Genomic DNA, 20,088 nt, shown 5'->3' with positions numbered 1-20,088 from the left:
AGGTAGTGTCAGCAGAATATTATGAAAGTAGGTTAATCCTCAGATCCTTTGGGAAAAAAATAAAGTGAGTGAATGAGATCATGTACCTGAGCAATCCACTTGCCCCATAATCACTCTTACCCTTCTGGAGCTAGTGACTAATTATATTTCATTGGGGAGGAAGAAGAGGAAAAATGTTAGGCGGATTTCTCACATCTTAAATTGGAATTGAAAATGCATTTTTCTTAGAAACATTGTTACACATTTTGGTAAAATCTCATCAATGGTATTGGGATTATACAATATCACAGATAAATTCTATGTTAAAAACTCAGTTTATCCTAACAACCCTACCATTGCTTTTAATTTTATTGTAGAGGAATGATCTTTTGGAACTTGATCCTCTAGAAAATTGGAATATTTTTTAATGGTCTCCAAGGAAAAAGGCTTGAGTGAACCCTCTAGAACCCTATTCTACATGGAAAAGTGGGCCCTATTGGCCCATGTCTCTTCACCAGATATACTGACAGCTATTTCTACTTAGCCCCAAGGTTTCTATAAGAACAAATAAGATGAGCCCAGTTGGCATGGCTCAGTGGTTGAGTTTCAACCTATGAATCAGAAAGTCATGGTTCGATTCCCAGTCAGGGCACATGCCCGGGTTGCGGGCTCGACCCCCAGTGTGGGCAGTGCAGGAGGCAAGCAATTGATTCTTCCTCACCAGTGATGCTATCTCTCTCCCTCTCCCTTCCTCTCTGAAATCAATAAAAACACATTTTAAAAAAATAATAATAAGATTAAAAGCAGAAAGAAGGATGTGCTCTTGGCATCATAACTATATCATAATTGCCTAAGTATTTTTTTTTATCATTTGGGCAAGTTACATCTACTATGAAGTAAGGTGTATATATATGAAACCAGTACTGCTAATATTTTGTAATGCTAGACATGGCAGTTTTCTTTCTGTTTAGTTGTTTTTACTGTGGAATTAATGATTAGGTATTTTATAGCTTCTGGGTATCTTTCAGTCTGAGTCATAGGTGATGTCAGCTGCAAGTCTAGCTTTTAATAATATTTCTGTAGCCGGTAGTGTTTCACACTTAGGAACATAAAATATTGTAAATCATATATATGTTGGGGAAAGTAGCCATTTCTGTCCCTAGAAAGTTTAATAAATGAGGCCAGAATCCCAGGTCTCAAAAGTTAATTAAAAATTTGAGGAATGAAATTTGACTTGAGCTTTGTCTTACCTATTGTGGGCCTAGCTATTATGGGTCTGATTATTTCTGGGAATAAAATACCATTTAGGGTTGTTCTCAGATATAACTTCTTGATAGATGCCACTCAATTGCGAAATCCCCATCCAGGAATGTCTCTGCTTGTGTTGTTGCTGGGGAATCCCTAGTAATAGGTAGGTGGCACTCATTTGAGCAAGGAAGAATTTCTTAACTTAGAAATATGTAGTGTGTGTATCCAGCAGGGACCAGAATGGAAAGAGCTTCAGACTGTTGATATAATAAACATTGGGAATCAAGTAGAAGAAGTAGAAATCTACCAGAGCTCAAAATTATTCAGCCATGTCAGTGTTAGAGATGGTGGGGAGATGAAAGAATATAAAAATGATAAAGTTGCCCAAAAAATGAATTCAACCCTAGCCAGTTTGACTCAGTGGATAGAGCATCAGCCTGGGGACTAAAAGGTCCCAGGTTTCGATTCCCGTCAAGGTAACATATCTCAGTTGCAGGCTCCTCCCCTACCTGGGCCCTGGTCAGGACTCATGCAGGAGGCAATTGATGTGTCTCTTTCATATCGCTGTTTCTCTCTCTCTTCCCCCCTCCCTTCCACTCTCTCTAAAAATCAATGGAAAAATATCCTTAGGTGAGGATTAACTAAAAAAAAAAAATTCAAACTTTATTTAGGCCTGACCATTACTCCAGGAATTAGGGGTTAGAGAATGAAAGGTTCTTTTTTCCCCTCTAGTGGCTTCATTTTCTGTAACTCCACAGTCTCAACTTGCTATGTCTGTGACTAGTGATTACACAGGAGACTTGAATAGTTCCCAAAATAGTAATTCCTTTTTTAATGTATTTTTTATTGATTTGATACAGAGAGAAACAGAAACATAGATTGATTGCCTCCTATATGCACCCCAACCGGATCCTCAACCAGGGTATATATCCTGACCAGGAACCAAACCCGCCACCTTCAATGCTCCAACCAACTGAGCCACACCAACCAGGGCCCTAGATAGTCATTCTTGTTACTCTGTCCTCTTAGTCTATTTCCTCAGCTAAATTTTGGTTGATTTTTATAACCTAGTTTACCCTGTAGAGAAATTGAATGCCTATCCCAACCATCCAGGGTGCGTAGTTTAAAAGGCACATGTTGTCAAGCCCTCAGAAATGGTAGAGAAGCTCTCAGGACTAAAGGTCTGTGTGTATTAAGAGTTTGGGTTACATGTTTGCCGAGACCGGTTTGGCTCAGTGGATAGAGCGTTGGCCTGCGGACTGAGGGGTCCCAGGTTCGATTCCGGTCAAGGGCATGTACCTGGGTTGCACGCACATCCCGGATGTGCAGGAGGCGGCTGATCCATGTTTCTCTCTCATCGATGTTTCTGACTCTCTATCTCTCTCCCTTCCTCTCTGTAAAAATCAATAAAATATATTTAAAAAAAAAAAAAGAGTTTGGGTTACATGTTTAAATAAGACCTAAGAACATATTGCTTAGATTTCTGTATTCCAAAATACAGTGAAGAACTCAAGGTCTTAAGTGGTAAATGATGAATGCTATTTTCATCATCTTAGAGAAATAAGTAGGATTCTTTTTAATTATATATATAGAATATTTTAATTATATATTATATAATAACTATATATATATATATATATATATATATATTTTACTGATTTTTTTATAGAGAGGAAGGGAAAGGGAGAGGGATAGAGTGTTTGAAACATTGATGAGAGGAACATCGATCAGCTGCCTCCTGCACATCCCTCACTGGGGATGTGCCCGCAACCAAGGTACATGCCCTTGACCGGAATCGAACCTAGGACCCTTCAGTCCGCAGGCCGACGCTCTATCCACTGAACCAAACCGGTTAGAGCTGTATATATATATATTTTTTTATTGATTTTAAAGAGGAAGGGAGAGGGAGGGAGAGATAGAAACATCAATGAAGAGAGAGAATCATTGATCAGCTGCCTCCGGCATGCCCCCCAACTGGGGATGGAGCCCAAAACCTGGGCATGTGCCCTGACCAGGAATCGAACTGTGACCTTTTAGTTCTTAGGTTGATGCTCAACCACTGAGCCATGCTGGCCAGACACAAGTAGAATTCTTTCAAGGCTAGCCCCACAAAGACCAAAACTAAAGTTGTTTAATAAATAAGCTCCAGGAGAACCATTGTGGAAGACAGATTTCAAATTCATTTATAGACAGTTTCTTTCTGAAGAAAGATACTACGCAGAACTCTGGCAAGTAGATGCAAGTTCCATATATATTTACATCTGGAGTGTCAGTCCTCCAGAAGGCCATAGACATTATATTTGGCATTGTCCATTCCCTCAAGCCAATGAGAACAGTACCTTCTTTTGCCTTAACTCTTGACAAGGTAAGACTATCATGGAGTTGTGATATAACCTCCTTTCTTGTAAATCCTCAGATGGCCAGGACCATGTTACTGGTATAATGAGCTATCTCCTTAGCAACATATTAGCCGTACCTGGGGTGGGCAACTAGGCTTTACTGCCTTAAACCCTTCTTCGCCTGTCAAACCAGCCATTTTCTTCTTGCTCCTACTAATGAAACAATCCAAAGGGGAGAGATGTATAGGGAGAACATTTAGAATTTTACTTTACTAAGTGTGATGAGAACACTCTTATTTCCATTTCTAAAGCCCATGACTTTGTCTCTGCATCCTCTGTGAGGAATTTAGACAGGAAAAGTACTTTTGCTGAGGTTTCATCATCACTTTCATTTTAGTGTCTTCTTTATCCTACAATTTGAGTTCTCTGTCTTCCCCTGGGTGAATTGGGACAGACCTAAGGTCCCTTGAAGTTTTAAAAACTTTTCTGGGAACTTTCATTGTTGGACATACCTTAATTTTTTTCTTTTTGTGTTAGTGAGCCAGACCGAGGAAGGCTAACTCCCTCCCCAGACATCATTGTTTTATCTGATAATGAGGCTTCCAGTCCCCGTTCCAGCTCCCGAATGGAAGAAAGACTCAAAGCAGCCAACCTAGAGATGTTTAAGGTAAAAAAAAAAAAGAAAAAAAAGAAATGTTTTTCTTACTCCTATTCTCTCTAATTCTGTAAGTATCCCAGTTCTGTTATTTTTATAGTTACTTGTTAGGTCAAAATAACTACCCATTGATGACACTTTATAAATGACTAGAGGCCTGGTGCATGAGATTTATGCCCTGGGGGTGGGAGGTGGGGTCCCTCAGCCTGGCCGGCGCCCTCTCGCAGTCCAGGACCCCTCAGGAGATGTCTGCCGGTGGGGGGTGGGGGGGGTGCGGGGCATGGGATCGGGTAAGCTGGCAGTCAGACATCCCTTTGCAGCCCGGGATCCCTTGCTCCTTACCACCAGGAGAGGCTCCTGCCACTGCCTCTGTGCTCGCCAGACCCCAAGAACACAAAGATAACAATCCCATTACCACTTCTGCTACTTGTGGAAGATGAAGGTTTCAGACCTAAAAGAAGGGATCATCTTGCAGGAAGGGACTCTGGGCTACCATAGTTGACAGTCTCCATGTTTCCTTAGGGGAAAGGCATTGAGGAACGGCAGCAGCTCATCAAGCAGCTGAGGGATGAGTTGCGATTGGAAGAAGCTCGACTAGTGCTGTTAAAGAAACTGAGACAGAGTCAGCTACAGAAAGAGAACGTGGTTCAGAAGGTAATGTGCCCTAGAAATAAGGGACTGGGGAAAGTGGGGGGGAAAACTGGATTGAGAATGGGCTGCCCCAGGTAGATTTTTTTTATGTTAGGCCTTAGTCAAAAAACTTTGATCTCTCCCCCCCCCCCCCCTTCATTTTCCCTCCTGGTCAGTGGGAGCTTCACACTGATAAGAATTTTTAAAGTTTAGAAGTGTATTGCCTCGCCGGTGTGGCTCAATTTGTTGAGCATTTATCTATGAACCAGGAGGTCACGGTTCAATTCCCAGTCAAGGCACATGCCTGGGTTGTGGGCTCAATCCTCAGTAGGGTTGTGCAGGAGGCAGCTGATAGATGATTCTCATCATTGATGTTTCTATATCTCTCTCCCTCTCCCTTTCTCTCTGAAATCAATAAAAATTAAAAAAAAAAAAAAGTTTAGAAGTGTACCAAGTTTATACCTCTTCAGCCTTTTCCAATTGTCTCATTTTCTATTCTCTTTCCCAGACTCCAATCGTACAGAATGCAGCATCTATTGTTCAGCCATCTCCTGCCCATGTTGGACAGCAGGGCCTATCCAAGCTTCCCTCCCGGCCTGGGGCCCAGGGGGTTGAACCTCAGAATTTAAGAACATTACAGGTATGTGACCCATAGTGGGATCTTACTGTCAGAGGGCCATGAAATAGGTGTTATTACTACAGGCAATCCTGTTGGTCCTTTGTGGCCTGATTTAGTCTGCAGTAGGATGAATAACTCTCATCTTTCCACTCTAGTTTTTCTTCTTAGAGAAGGTTTTCAGTTTAGCCCTTTTCCATATGGATTAGATAGCTTATACAAAAAAAAGGCCAGGGAATTTCTAGCGACTAATAAGGGTTTACAGTGATGGTATACTTATTCTATATTTCTACTAAGCTACGTATTATAAATAATGTTTTCCCTTTCACATTTTGTGGGGCATTTTATCACCTATGACTAGTTCTTTTCCTTTTCTTCCCTTTCAGGGTCATAGTGTCATTCGTTCAGCAACCAATACCACCCTCCCACACATGTTGATGTCTCAGCGTGTTATTGCACCAAACCCAGCCCAGCTACAGGGTCAGCGCGGCCCACCTAAGCCTGGCCTCGTACGCACCACAACACCCAATATAAATCCCGCCATCAATTACCAACCGGTAAGAGAGAGCCCTATGTGGTAACACAGAAACCTTTTATTTGCTTTCCCTGTTGAAAGAACTGTAGGTTTTACGTTTTTGGACAGATAGAAATTAAGACAACAAGGATAATTTTGATGGAACTTGGACACCTATCCCCAAAAGTGGAAGCATTGAGGGAATTATATGAAAGTAGAGGTGGAAAAAAGAGATTATACCAGTAGAGCATAATGAGCTAACATTGTCTAGAACAGGGGTCCTCAAACTTTTTAAACGGGGGGCCAGTTCACTGTCCCTCAGACCGTTGGAGGGCCTGACTATAGTTTAAAAAAAACTATGAACAAATTCCTGTGCACACTGCACATATCTTGTTTTGAAGTAAAAAAACAAAACGGGAACAAATACAATATTTGTATTTGCATGTGGCCCGCGGGCCGTAGTTTGAGGACCCCTGGTCTAGAAGATAGATAGAAGTCTCTAGGGAATATTTTTATTTTTGCCTTAGCAGTTTTAGCTCAGTCACTATCATTCTTCTTTCCTGTGTGCTGTAGTTTTTTTTCAATGAAGAAATTGGACACCTCCTGCCTTTTTCTTAGTTTGGGGGAAGCTAGGTAGTCTAAACTAAGATCAAATAGTGTTCTCTGCCACAAAAACAAGAATTGGTCCTTTCTCCCACATATCACCACTGACCCTGTACTAAATCTATTTCAGCAGTCAAGTTCTTCTGTTCCCTGTCAGCGCACAACATCCTCTGCCATCTATATGAATCTTGCCTCCCATATCCAGCCAGGGACCGTGAACAGAGTGTCCTCACCACTTCCTAGCCCCAGCGCCATGACCGATGCTGCCAACTCACAGGCTGCAGCCAAATTGGCTCTTCGTAAACAGCTGGAAAAGACACTCCTGGAGATTCCACCCCCTAAACCTCCTGCTCCCTTGCTTCACTTTCTGCCTAGTGCAGCTAACAGCGAGTTCATCTACATGGTAGGCTTGGAAGAAGTCGTACAAAGTGTTATCGACAGCCAAGGTAAGACTTTTTTTTCCTCTAGTCAGTCTTTATCTAAGCAAGAGGTTGCCAAGCCTGGTTGACATAAGCAGAGTATCACGGGATATTGTGTAATATTAAATAACCTCTTCTTACTATATATATTGTGTATTTTTTGTCTCTTGTGTATTTTTGCAGTGTATTGTTTTAAATTGTGCCTAGCATAATTCATACATAATTTGATGACTAGAACACTTATTTTTTAAGTTTTGGTGTTGAGTTGTACTTTTTTTTTTTTTTTTTATTTCAGAGAGGAAGGGAGAGGGAAAAAGAGATAGAAACATCAATAATGAGAGAGAGAGAATCATTGATCAGCCGCTTTTCTGCACATCCCCCCACTGGGAATTGAGCCCAAAACCAGGCATGTGCCATGACCCAGAATCAAACTGTGACCTCCTGGTTCATGGTCCACGCTCAACCACAGAGCCACGTTGGCCAGGCTAGAACACTTACTTTTAATGTCAGTGTTTATGGGGCATTGTGCTACACTCTGATATTCAGTCCCTGTCATTAAGTTATTAAGTCTGAATTTCCAAACATACAAGTTTAAGGGAATACCTGACAGTAAAGTGTCTAAAGGGCTCAATATTGGCTAGAAATAGATCATAAAGTGAATCATTTAGACACTGATAACTAAAACTTACAAAGCAAAAGTATTGGCTGAGTTAGCTGGAGTCCTTTGAATCTAAATTGGCACTTTTTGGAATGGTAATATAATAAGAAATCAGAAGACTCGGGTTCTTATGCCAGCTTTGTTATTTAGGAATTATGTTTCTTAGATTTTGTTTGCTCCTTTGTAAATGGGAATGGTACTATCTGAATTCACTAAAGATATGCTGTTACAATCAAAGGAAATAAAGTATTTTATAGAGTATTATTTTTGTAGAGTCTCTTTCTTAATTCAGGAAAGTAAACTCCTGGAAAAAGATTCCTTTGATGAAGAGAAAAGAGATAGAGAGGAAATGTGAAACCACTGATTATTCTTCTTGTTGGATCTAGGCAAAAGCTGTGCCTCACTTCTGCGGGTCGAACCCTTTGTTTGTGCCCAGTGCCGCACAGATTTCACCCCTCACTGGAAGCAAGAGAAGAATGGTAAGATTCTATGTGAGCAATGTATGACCTCCAACCAGAAGAAGGCTCTAAAAGCTGAACACACCAACCGGCTGAAAAACGCTTTTGTTAAAGCCCTACAGCAGGAACAGGTAAGAATTCTGACTTCTCACCAGAGACTTGTCCAGGTTGGGTTGTCCCTAAAGATAATTACTTCTAATTTAGAGGAGCTATCTATGTGATCCTCACAGTCCTGGTGATTTGGTTTCTGGATTGAAGTTCCTAGAACCTGGAAGCCGTGGTTCCCTTTTTTCCTACTTAACCATTCTCTTTCCCATTTCCATTTGATTATTTCTGACTGGATAAGAGCACAGTGAGTGATATATAATGACTGAGGTTAAGGGAAAAGGACAGAAAGCTTGAGACTCTTGCCTTTCCCTAATAGCACTAAAGAAATTTATTCTCAACTTTGTTTCCTCCTCAAACAAATGGATTTTAATGGGAGGGATTTGTATTTGTATTGGAAATCTCTCTGAGAGAAGTAATTATCTGCAGTCCATATTTGACAAAGATATGACAATGGAAAGGGTAGATATAAAGTAGTCCAGTGAAGACTAGTGGGGCTAGAGTGTGTGAATACCACCTATAGTATTAACCCTTTGAGTGCCAACCAATATCCTAGGAACTATGCTAAAATTGCCAAGGCATTTTTGCTGATTTTCTTAGGTGCCATCTGTCAATAAAGAGTGAACTACTAGCATCTAATAGTGACACTGCAGGAGGAGCAGGATAGCACTCCCGGCACTCTAGGGGTTAATATAATGAATCTGTCTTGAAGAGGGGAGGATGTGTTGGGAAACTCAGATTCTTTTCCTCTATCACATTTTCCACCCATCAGACCCTTTGGGTAACATCATGAACCTTCTGGAAAATGGTAGACAGAAGTAAAAAATAAAACCTCAGTAACTCATCAGCTTTAATTATATAGGTCAGCTCATCCCCACTACCCAGCCAGCTTCTGAGAGCCAGCTTTCCAGGAGAGAGGGGCCCCTTAATCAGTGAAGCATGTAGGCTACTTGTACCCTGATATCTTAGTGCACTGTACCCCACCAGACTCTATGGCCTTTTTTATATCCCTTCAACTAGCTGGCAGCAATAGAGATAAGACCTCTAGGTTTTCTGGTTAGGAAATTGGGTGCTGTCCTGCCCAATTTGACCTGATGACTCCCAACAGGAAATTGAACAGCGATTACAGCAGCAGGCAGCCCTCTCCCCCACTACGGCTCCAGCTGTGTCCAGTGTCAGTAAACAAGAGACCATAATGAGACATCATACACTTCGGCAGGTGAGGAATTATCTCAGGGTTTGTCAGCTATTTATCCCAACTGGTTTTTCCTTCTGCGGGAAGTCATACTACAATCTTGCACTTTCATGTTCTTACTCCCCCACTTAAACTTTCCATATGGCAAAGTTGTGATGAACTGTCTCCTCATCGTTGCAGGCTCCACAGCCCCAAAGCAGCCTCCAGCGTGGCATACCCACATCTGCCCGTTCCATGCTTTCCAACTTTGCACAGGCACCCCAGCTGTCTGTGCCAGGGGGCCTCCTTGGTATGCCAGGTAAGAAGGGTTGATCTGAGAACTTTTCTCAGGGATTAACTAGTTAGCACACAATTCTATAGCAGCCCCTTTAGGTAAATTGTCCTTCTTTTGTTTTCTGCTCTTTCTTTAGGTCCTACTCCCTTCCCTCTTTTTTTATATGACAAATTTTTTAAATCTTCATTACTGAAAGCATTACATATGCTCCCTTTTTTTCTCCATTGACCCCCTCCACCCTGCCCTTACCCCCCACCCTAGGCCTTCACCATCCTATTGTCTATATCCATGGGTTAGGCATATATGCATACAAGGTCTTTGGTTGATTATCTCCCATCTACCCACCCTTCCCCTTTCCTCAGAGATTTTGCACTCTGTTCCATGATTCCATGTCTCTGGATCCACTCTGTTCTTCAGTTTATCTTGCTAATTAGATTTTTACATATGAGTGAGGTCATGTGATACTTGACTTTCTCTGACTGACTTATTTCACTTAGCATGATACTCTCCAGGTCCCTCCATGCTGTCTCAAAGGGTAAGAGATTTTTCTTTTTAGTGCTGCATAGTATTTCGCTGTACCACAGCTTTTTTATATACTCATCTACTGATGGGTACTTGGACTGTTTCCAGATCTTAGCTATTGTGAAATGTGCTTCTATGAACATAGGGGTGCATACATTCAGGGATTAACTAGTTAGCACACAATTCTATAGCAGCCCCTTTAGGTAAATTGTCCTTCTTTTGTTTTCTGCTCTTTCTGATTGGTGTTTTGGATTTCTTAGGATATATTCCTAGAAGTGGGATCACTGGGTTAAATGGCAGTTCCCATATTTAAATTTTTGAGGGAACTCCATACTGTTTTCCATAATGGCTGCACCAGTCTGCATTCCCATCAGCAGTGTACTACTAGGGTTCTCTTTTCTCCACATGCTCCCCAGCACTTGTCATTTGTTGATGGTAGCCATTCTGGCAGGTGTGAGATAATACCTCATTGTCATTTTAATTTGCATCTCTGATGATCAGTGACTTTGAGCATTTTTCATATGTCTCTTGGCCACCTGTATGTCCACTTTGGAGAAGTGTCTTTTTAGGTCCTTTGCCCATTTTTTAATTGGATTGTTTCTCTTTCTTTTAAGTTGTATTAGTTCCTTATATATTTTGGATATTAACCCTTATCAGATGTGTCATTGCCAAATATGTTCTCCCAAACAGTGGGCTCCCTTTTCATTTTGTTGGTTTCTTTTGCTATAGTCCCATTTTTTTTTATTTTCTCCTTAGTTTCCTTTGCCCTAGAACAGTGATGGTGAACCTTTTGAGCTTGGCATGTCAGCATTTTGAAAAACCCTAACTTAACTCTGGTGCTGTGTCACATATAGAAATTTTTTGATATTTGCAACCATAGTAAAACAAAGACTTATATTTTTGATATTTATTTTATATATTTAAATGTCATTTAACAAAAATCAACCAAAAAAATGAGTTCGCGTGTCACCTCTGACACGCGTGTCATAGGTTCGCCATCATTGCCCTAGAAGATGTATCCATAAACATACTGCTATGGAGATGTCTGAGATTTGCTGCCTATGGTTTCTTCTAGGATTTTTATGTTTTCACAACTTACATTTAAGTCCTTTACCCATTTTTAGTTTATTCCTGTGTATGGTGTAAGTTGGTGGTCTAGTTTCATTTTTTTGCATGTATCTGTTCAATTTTCCCAACACCATTTATTGAAGAGACTGTCTTGACTCTATTGTATGCTCTTGCCTCCTTTGTCAAATATTAATGGAGCGTAATGGCTTGTGTCAATTTCTGGGGTCTGTTCTTTTCCATTGATCTATATGCCTTACCTGCTAAGCACAGTGTACTAGGGTTTTGGTGGTGAAACTGACAAAGTCCCTGCCATTAGAAATTTAATGTCTAATTTGCCCCCTTGGTGGGCATGTGGTTATTGATCTTTTTTGGCTAGAACTGCAGAACCAACTGTCCTAATCCTGTTTGATCCAGGGGTGCCTTTCCATGGTCAGCAGCCCCAAAACCAAAGCAGATTCAATGATTTCATCTCTTTGTCTTGGTTATTTTCTTCTCACCACTGTTTTCTTTGACTCGCCTATATCATCAAGACGTCATGTTTATTATTCTTGAAGGATTGAAGTTTCAGGAAGACCTCTTTCCCTAAAGCTTAGAGCAAAGGGGTAGTTGCTACTGAAATAAAGTTAACTGAGTCTGGACAGAAGTAGGCAGCTTCTAATGTTTTCTCCCCATCTCCAGCTCTGCAGCCCTAAGTAGCAGAAGAAGGTGTTACTTCCTTTTTAATACCTGCCCTCCACTTTTGTCTCCTGGTCTAGGTGTCAACATTGCGTACTTGAACACTGGCATCGGCGGACACAAAGCCCCCAGTCTGGCAGACCGACAGCGGGAATACCTTTTAGACATGATCCCTCCCCGGTCTATATCGCAATCCATTAGTGGACAGAAATAACGCCTGTTCCACTTGTACTGCCCCAACCTTGAATCCTTTACCCCTCTCCTCTCCCTTTGGCCCTAACTTCCGTCGCATGCAGTGCCTGTACTGGTGCCTACCATACACGGAAAACAAAACAGAAGACAAAAAATAGAAATCAGCAAGAAAACACAAGCCCTGCCCCACCACCTCCCCTTTATTTCATACCGCTGCGATCTGTTCTTCTGCCGCTCTGTCTTCTCTCTTCAGTTTTCTTATAACAGTGAGGTGAACATTCACCTCTGGTAGAGGTGAGAATGAGGTCCTGGGGAGAAATTTAAGCCCTCTGACGTGTGTTTCTAAAGTTTGTTTTTATGCTATAATGATAATTACTATTTTTAATGATGTTGTGTGTCCTCCCTTTGTTCAGTGGACGGTTAAACCTTTTTTATTCCCCCAATATTTTTCTCTCTCTCTCTTTTTTTTTTTTTTTTGTCCCCCCCCCCCCCCTTTTTTTTTTCAATAAACACAAATGACATTCAGTTAAATAGTAGGCGCATTGCAGTAGGGTCCCAGCTGCCAGGTAGACATGACCAGGAGTATTAGGGCAGAGTTCTTATGCACTTAACCAGGGGAGATGGTGGCATCAACCAAGGAGAAACAGCACATCCACTGTGCAGTCTCTGGATTGGACAGTTCAGGAGGCAGTGTTAGTATTTAAGTTGGGCTCTAAGCGTGAGGGGGAAGAGCCTGGAGGGAGAAGCTTTAAAACTTACATCCTACAGTTGACTCAGAGAAGGGGGAGAAAGGAGCATGATGATGAGCATAATGTTGAGCCAAGGAAGACTGAGACCAGGTCCTAGCCATCTGGATGCTGGGGGAATAAGATTGGTCTCCTGAGCCTAGTGGAGTCGTGGAAGTCTATTCCAGGCCAGCTAGCCCAAAATAATAATTTCATCTTATTTTCTTATAAAAATTTTCCCTATCCCCCACTTTTTTTTATCCTAGTAACCACAGCCCCATTTGTACTATAGAGGAATGGCTGTTCTCAGCCTGAGTTTATTGGGTGACCTAGAGTTGGGATGGGCATGAAATGATAAAGGGAGGAAATAGACTTAGAGGAAGGAAGAAGGGCTTTCTCTCCTGACAGTTGAGGTTCACATTTGTCTGTCTTCACCCTCTGAGTGCCAGGAGGTGAGGGTGAGGGCACCTAATCAAGTTGGAGTCTTGCCCTGACCCTGCTGCACTGACTGCAGAGCCAACTGCTCAGAACCAGACCACTCATGTCCAAACCAGCTGTAGGCCTCTGCTAGAAAATTAATTGTTGCCACCCCCAACCCCGAATTCTATTCATTGTGCCCCGCCCCCTTCCTTAAGTGCTACTAATGTAGAAAATGAATTTAATTGTGCAATGTTGCTGTTCTGGGGATTGGGGAGATTAGTATCCCATTTACTTATACGGTGGGGACCCGGCTGTTTTTGAGGTAAGAGAAGTCCCATCAAAGCGGGGTTTCTGCTCTCACAGTGTACACCCACCTGCCTCTCCAGCTCTAAAAGCTACCACAGTGCTGGAAAGGGATACTCTCAGCAGAGAGGTGTGAAGAGTTGTTTAACATTTTGCCCTTGAAAGCCACCTGGGGAAGTTCCCCCACTTTTATTTTTTAAAATTAAATAATTTTTTTAAAATAAGAAGGCACTTTTAAAATTTACACACACACAAACTGCACATCTTCCCTATAAAGTTTGGGGATGGGATGGGAGAAGGAGCTAGAATTAGGCTCAGTTCTCCCCACTCTGGCCTCTATTCCCCATACTCCAGAGCCACTGTGGGTGATTATACTGGCCCTACAAGGCCTTCCTGGCTTTTTTCTTTCCTCCCTCCCCCCAAATTCATTGAGCACTTAATAAAGGAGCAGAGCTACAGCCTATGTCTGTGCTCCCCCAGTGGTGAAATGATCTGGAAGCTAGACACTAGTAACAGGTAGTGATGGGGTTGTTTCAAGTATTTTTCTGGGGAATGTGTTACCCCGACTGTAAGTGGTGGGAGGGGGGTGTTAATGGAACTGGGTGTGGTATTATTTTAAAATTATATATATATATATATATATAAAGATATATTCTTACATCTCTTCTTTGCCCTCTGTGCTTTGAAAGCACTGGATAAATCGTTTGGTTTTGCTTTTCTGTCTTCCATGAAATTGGAAGCTTTTTAAAAAAAAATATTTTCCCTACAAGTCATCTTGCCTTGTGGCATGTCTGTCTAGCCCCTCCCCCTCCCCCCATGATGAAGTGCCATTTCTGTTATGTCTCCCCTCCCCCAGCTCAGAGGTGCTCAGAGGTACGAGGTGCCCAAGTTTGTCAGTTGAGATTAAAAATAAGAAACAGAGAATGTGCAATATCGTTTGGCTGGGGTCTGTCCCTGCCCTGAACTGAGCCCCTTCCCTGGGAGCCAGGCCACCTTTGGATGGTGTTTGGAAGTAAGATGTGTAGAGAAAGGGGGATGATGGGGAAGGAAAACCTATAGTTGAGTGCCTGCCAAGGTGCTGAGGCAATGGGGGAGAGGGTGGAGTCTTTCCTGTTTTTATCCCCTCAGGGTCAGTTACATAGAGGCTGCTTATTCACTAGTAAAGCTCCATGACCCTTTGCTCAATCGCTGAGGTTTGATTTCTTACCCTCTCTTCTCATTTTCATATCCTTCCCAGGGATTAGTGATGGGGGTAAGGATTCCCTAAATCATGGTAAAGTATTAGCCTTCCACCTTCTTCCTTCCCTCCCTCTCCCCTGTCTTCCTCATTTCTCTACTTTTTCATCACTGATTGTCTTGAGTCCCTCCAAGCCTATTGTCGCTGTCCATCCGCAGGCCTTGGGCCCCATAGACACTAAGCTAAAGATAGGAGGAAAGACCCTCTATTCAGAGTTATCCTTTATCCCTGGAGCTCTGAAGCTCAGGGTAATATAGTGAGGATCCCACTGGTTCTGCCTGGCTTTCTCCATCCCCAAAGCCTCTCAAAGTCGTAGTTTATTGATGGTGGCTTACTCCCTAGAAGCCGGAAACGGGTGGATGAGTGGTAAGGCTTGGGTAAAGCTGAGGGACTGAGGTCCTTATTTGTCTCTCTTTTATTTTTCTTTTCTTTTTTTTTTCTCTTTTCTTTTTTCACTTGACCACAGCATCTGGACTTCCTTCATCCCTGGAATAAGTATTTTTTCCACATTTTTGTATGTATGTATGGTAGACATATTTTTTTTAAAACAGAGATGTGTTCCTGCTTTGGTTATCTTTCCTTTCCCCTTTAAAAATAATTAGCTATAGAACTGCTTTGTAAAGATGCTTCTTGATATTTTACTTTTGTTCCTTTCCCCCCTCCACTCCCTTTTCTCCCCATTCCTCCAGAAGGCATAACCCTTCTCTCCACCCCACCCCCACCCCAGTCCTAGGCTCCCTTCCCCTCCAACAAGACCTTCATTAGCTTATGATATTTGCTGCCGAGATGTTATAACAAGGACTCATTCGTGTATATAAGCTATTTCTTGATTCATTTAAAAGGAATTGTACATTGTGTAGAAAAAAAAAGCTGAAAAAGAGAAAAAAAAGCCCTAGCCATGGATATTGTGAAACCGTGTTATGTCATTTTGTAATGTGCCCGTTTGTGTATGATCCGTGCAAAAGGGTTTCTGGGGAAGGGGAGGAGGTAGGGAGGCAGGGCTGTGGAGGGTGGGTAGGAGAGTGGGCCGGGCCCAGCACACTGAGACTGGCAGCTGCTCCAACCCTGTCCCTCCTTAGAGAAGCCACCTCCCCCACCACCCACCCCTCATTTGTGCCTTGCCTCCCCACCCTGGAGTATTCCCTCCGGGTCACCAGCACTGCCTTGGCAGAGCCCACTCCCTACCCTAACCTGCCCACCCTCTCTACCCCCCCAGCATTAGGGTGATTCTGTGGGGAAGTGCTGGGGGTTGGAAGGTAGCTGAGGAATGGGGCAGTTCCTGGGGGCATTGAAACCAAGTATTATGAATTGTAATTGTATTTGCACTGTTTTTTTCCCCCCTCTTACTGCATCAGCATATATACAATATACCTATATAACAAAATTTAGTGTCAAGCTTTCTTATGCAAGGGATTTCCCCTACCTCACCCCCCCCCCCCAAAAAAAAAGAACCTAGTTTCATGGGCCTTTGATGGGGGGGATTGCCAGGGGACGATAGAAAGGACTTTAACAAGTCATCCTAAGGAAGTCTCACCTAGGGAAAGCCCTATCCATCTTTGTAAATTGGGGTGAGGCTGGGCTTCTATGAAAGCTAAGGCTCCTAGTCCAGACTTGAGAGTAAAGAGAACCACAACACAAAGTGGGTGTGGTGTGGCATAGTCTGAAGACCTGGGGTCTAGTCCCAAATTTTCCTACTAACTTGCTATGGTAGAATTAATTTTCTGGGTCTCAGTTTTCTTGTTTGTGAAATTACAGTGGAAATCATCTTGCCACCAAGTTAATGCTATGCTTCCTTCTCCAGCCTGCGAACAGCTTGAGGTGAGGAGAATGTTGGGCTGAAAACCAGGGAGAAAATCAGAGTAACTATGCTAAAGTGGTTATATGTGTGACAAGGCCCTGGGAGAGCTGCCAGGTTTCTGCTGTGGCTTGGTTTGGGAAAGGCAGCAGAGTGGTGTCTAGGACATCAGTAAACCTGTGACATCTTTGCCCTTATGCCTCTAGTCATTTGAGGGTATGGACCAGGCCTCAGGCCGAACCTCAGAAGCAGCCACAGGATCCTTAAGGGTGGGGTTGACCAGTGAATGCCCCAGGTTAGTGGTCTAGTGACTTACACCCTTTTTGAGCTACTGGTTGTGAAATGTCCCGTCATCATGGTGAAACAGTAGGAGAGCTCAAACATAGTCCCCATCTTGTCTCCTTCCCTCATATCTCATCTGAACCCCCTAAAAACAGCTGTCTCACACACAGTCTGTCTCTTTCAGGGGCCCAATTTCCCCACAGCCTGGGCTGAGTACTCCCACACACTTTAGGTTCTTGGCTGGTAAAGCCTGGAGAGGATAGAGGACAATGGATGAGGCCCTGATAAAGGTGGAAGGATAGACCGGGGTGGAGGGTGGGGAGCAGGGAGGTGGGATGGGGAATGGCCTTCTCTGAATGGGGTGGGTGGGAGGGGAACAAGACCCTTTTGCACAACCCTCTTTTAAGTTTCCTTTTTTTTTTTTTTAACGCATTCTAATTTTCTGCATTGTGTTTGGGAATTAAAATGAAAAAAACTAAGACCAATAGAAACTGGGTTTCAAAAAGGCAAATACACTCCCATCTGTTTCAGATGCTGCTGAGCATTTCAGTAGTGACAGATTCAAATAATAAGCTAATTTTTGGAGAAAGGATTAAAAGAAAAAAAACTTTGTAATATTTATCACTTGCAAGCTATGTTTAATAAAGAAAGGAATGGTTTCTAAACTTTCCTGTGGCTTGTGCTTTAGTCCTGGTGGGCAGTTGGTGGGAGAATTTTAGGGGTAATTGGGAGATGGGCTCTGGGCTGTACTCCCTACAGTCATGGGGTACCTTTGGTTTGTACCCTCCAATTGTGATGATTACTTAAAGCTCTTACCTACATCTGTGTTCATATTTCCCTCCATCTTTAAGTGGAGCCAGTGTTCCAGAAGCCACTGACCCCACTTTAGTTACCTGATGACTTAAGGTCTAAAGGTATCTGGAAGGAGGTAGCATTTAACCCAAAGTCTGGGTCTCCATTCTGTCCTAGGGAGAGGAGTTTCCTAGCCCCACTCAGCCCTTCCCTTCGTACTGCTCTAGTCTCTAGTGACTGAATTCTTTGTAACATGCTGGTTTCTCCAGGTGGGGACCTTATACCAGCAGCTCACACTGCTCTTAGCAAACTGCAGAATCATTCCTTTATATATATGCACCATCCCCTGAAAAACCTGGAATGCTCTGTGTGCCACCTTAACTAACCCACTCCCCCATGTTTTCCTTTCAATTCATTCATTCACCCACCAGTCACCCAGAGTAAACAAATGCACACGGCTGGGGTGCAGCCTGAACCAGTTAAAACTGCTGCAGAGCCCTGGCTAGTGTGCTCAGTGGTTAGAGCATTGGCCCACACACTCTAGGGCAGGGGCGGGCAAACTTTTTTTTTTTTTAATATATTTTATTGATTTTTTACAGAGAGGAAGGGAGAGAGATAGAGAGTTAGAAACATCGATGAGAGAGAAAACATCGATCAGCTGCCTCCTGCACATCTCCTCCTGGGGATGTGCCCGCAACCCAGGTACATGCCCTTGACCGGAATCGAACCTGGGACCCTTGAGTCCGCAGGCCGACACTCTATCCGCTGAGCCAAACCAGTTAGGGCTCTTTTACCTTTCTTTTCTTGTATTTGTCTCTGCGCCCTCCCATCCCAATCCCCTGCAGGTTTTCAAAATAATTCCTCACCAAGTCCTGTCGCAGTGGACCCCCAAACCACTGGACAGAAACAAAGCCAATACCTCAATCTGTTACCTTCATTTTTGTTTTTTTTACTTTGTATTTTATGAGACTTTGTAACATATCTTTAACCCATTCATATATGTCCTTTATCAAGAACATTTCATACAAAATGTGCCTCACCCTATCTGGTTTGGCTCAGTGGATAGAGCATCGGCCTGCGGACTGAAAGGTCCTGGCTTCGATTCTGGTCAAGGGCACGTGCCCGGGTTGGGGGCTTGATCCCCAGTGGGAGGGCGTGCAGGAGGTAGCTGATCAATGATTCTCTCATCATTAATGTTTCTCTCCCTCTCCATTCCTCTTTCATTAAAAAATAATAATAATAATAATAATAAATGTGCCGGTATTTCATTCATTCATCCATCCATCCATTCATTCCTACTTGGGGCCAGACCCTCCTCAGTTTGCCTCTTTTATAAGCTCTAGTTCAGCCCTGGGCTGTCCTGGAATGTCCTGGCCTTGACCAAGGAGGCTGTGTTCTGCGTGGTCAGACTGTTCAGTGGGATAGAACCTGGACCATATGACAATTTGTCTACCACTGGCTGAACCCCTCCTCATTCCCCGGCGTTGTACTGTGAGCCCACCCGCACACCTTGTCTCACTTCATCCTCACTAAAGCCTATGAGGCAACTGCTTTAATTTCTCCAGTTTGCAGATGAGAAAACCACGTGTCAGGTTGAATAACGTGTCCAATGTCAGAGGGACTGGCAGAAATGGGACTCAAACCTGGGTCTTGGAGGTACTGGCCAGGTGACAGCATACCCCTCCTGCCACTGTTCAAACCTTGAGTCTGGGAAATCCTTTCTCCCTGTGCCTCCCATGGTAAGGCACATTCCAGGGAGTGCTTTAGGAGGGAATGGTCAGGGCGTTGGTCCCAGCTCCTGTCCCTGGAAAAGAGCCTGCACTGACCCCAGCTCCTTTCTCAACGTTTAGGGAACCCTCGGACCCTCTGTTACTGGTTGATCCTCTGCTCCCAGCAGAGCCTGCTGCTGCTCCTCACCTGCCTGAGACTGGCCATTCATTCCCCTGCCTCCATGGGCAGCAGGACGGAGAACCATGCCTGCCCAATACCCTGGCATTTGACCGGGAGCACTGAGTATCATGGAAGCCCTCCTGCCCCAGGTGGCTGATTGGGGATGAGAAGTGGGAGGCCAGAGGAACCACTCTCAGGGAGGGGCCTCTGAGCCCCGCTCTCTGCTTTCAGTTTGTAAGTTGGTTCCAAATTAGACACACAACAGCTCCCTCTCTTCCCCCTTCAGTCTTCAGTCTAAGTTACACATCTTTTGGCCCTGGCTGGTGTTCCATTCCGTCAGAGTACATGCCCAGGTTTTGGGCTCCATCCCCAGTAGGGGGCATTCCTCTCACTGTCTCTCTCTAAAATCAATAAAGACACATTTTTAAATAAAACGGAGACAGATGTATTATTTCTGGAAGGTCTCACAATGACTTTTTTAAAAGTAATAATAA

At 43.3% G+C, this 20,088-nt stretch overlaps 1 protein-coding gene across 2 annotated transcripts in view; it reads left to right on the top strand.

Annotated features, from left to right (window-relative positions):
- Positions 1-16,219, top strand: part of GATAD2B (GATA zinc finger domain containing 2B) — a 79,918-nt gene extending 63,699 nt beyond the window's left edge. For both annotated transcript variants that reach the window (XM_070397226.1, XM_070397227.1), the window contains 9 exons: positions 4,104-4,233; positions 4,744-4,875; positions 5,360-5,491; positions 5,854-6,024; positions 6,715-7,030; positions 8,048-8,250; positions 9,333-9,443; positions 9,600-9,717; positions 12,039-16,219. In XM_070397226.1, the coding sequence (XP_070253327.1) occupies positions 4,104-4,233; positions 4,744-4,875; positions 5,360-5,491; positions 5,854-6,024; positions 6,715-7,030; positions 8,048-8,250; positions 9,333-9,443; positions 9,600-9,717; positions 12,039-12,172 (1,447 nt within the window). In that variant the 3' untranslated portion in view covers positions 12,173-16,219. The remainder of the gene's footprint in view (positions 1-4,103; positions 4,234-4,743; positions 4,876-5,359; positions 5,492-5,853; positions 6,025-6,714; positions 7,031-8,047; positions 8,251-9,332; positions 9,444-9,599; positions 9,718-12,038) is intronic.
- The last annotated feature ends 3,869 nt before the right edge of the window (positions 16,220-20,088 follow it).

The sequence above is a fragment of the Myotis yumanensis genome, unplaced genomic scaffold (assembly GCF_028538775.1).
Source record: "Myotis yumanensis isolate MYYU_CA2020_CCGP unplaced genomic scaffold, mMyoYum1.0.hap1 SCAF_17, whole genome shotgun sequence".
NCBI lineage: Eukaryota > Metazoa > Chordata > Mammalia > Chiroptera > Vespertilionidae > Myotis > Myotis yumanensis.
Note: the sequence above shows the minus strand (reverse complement) of the source record. Positions and strands in the feature narration are given on the sequence as shown.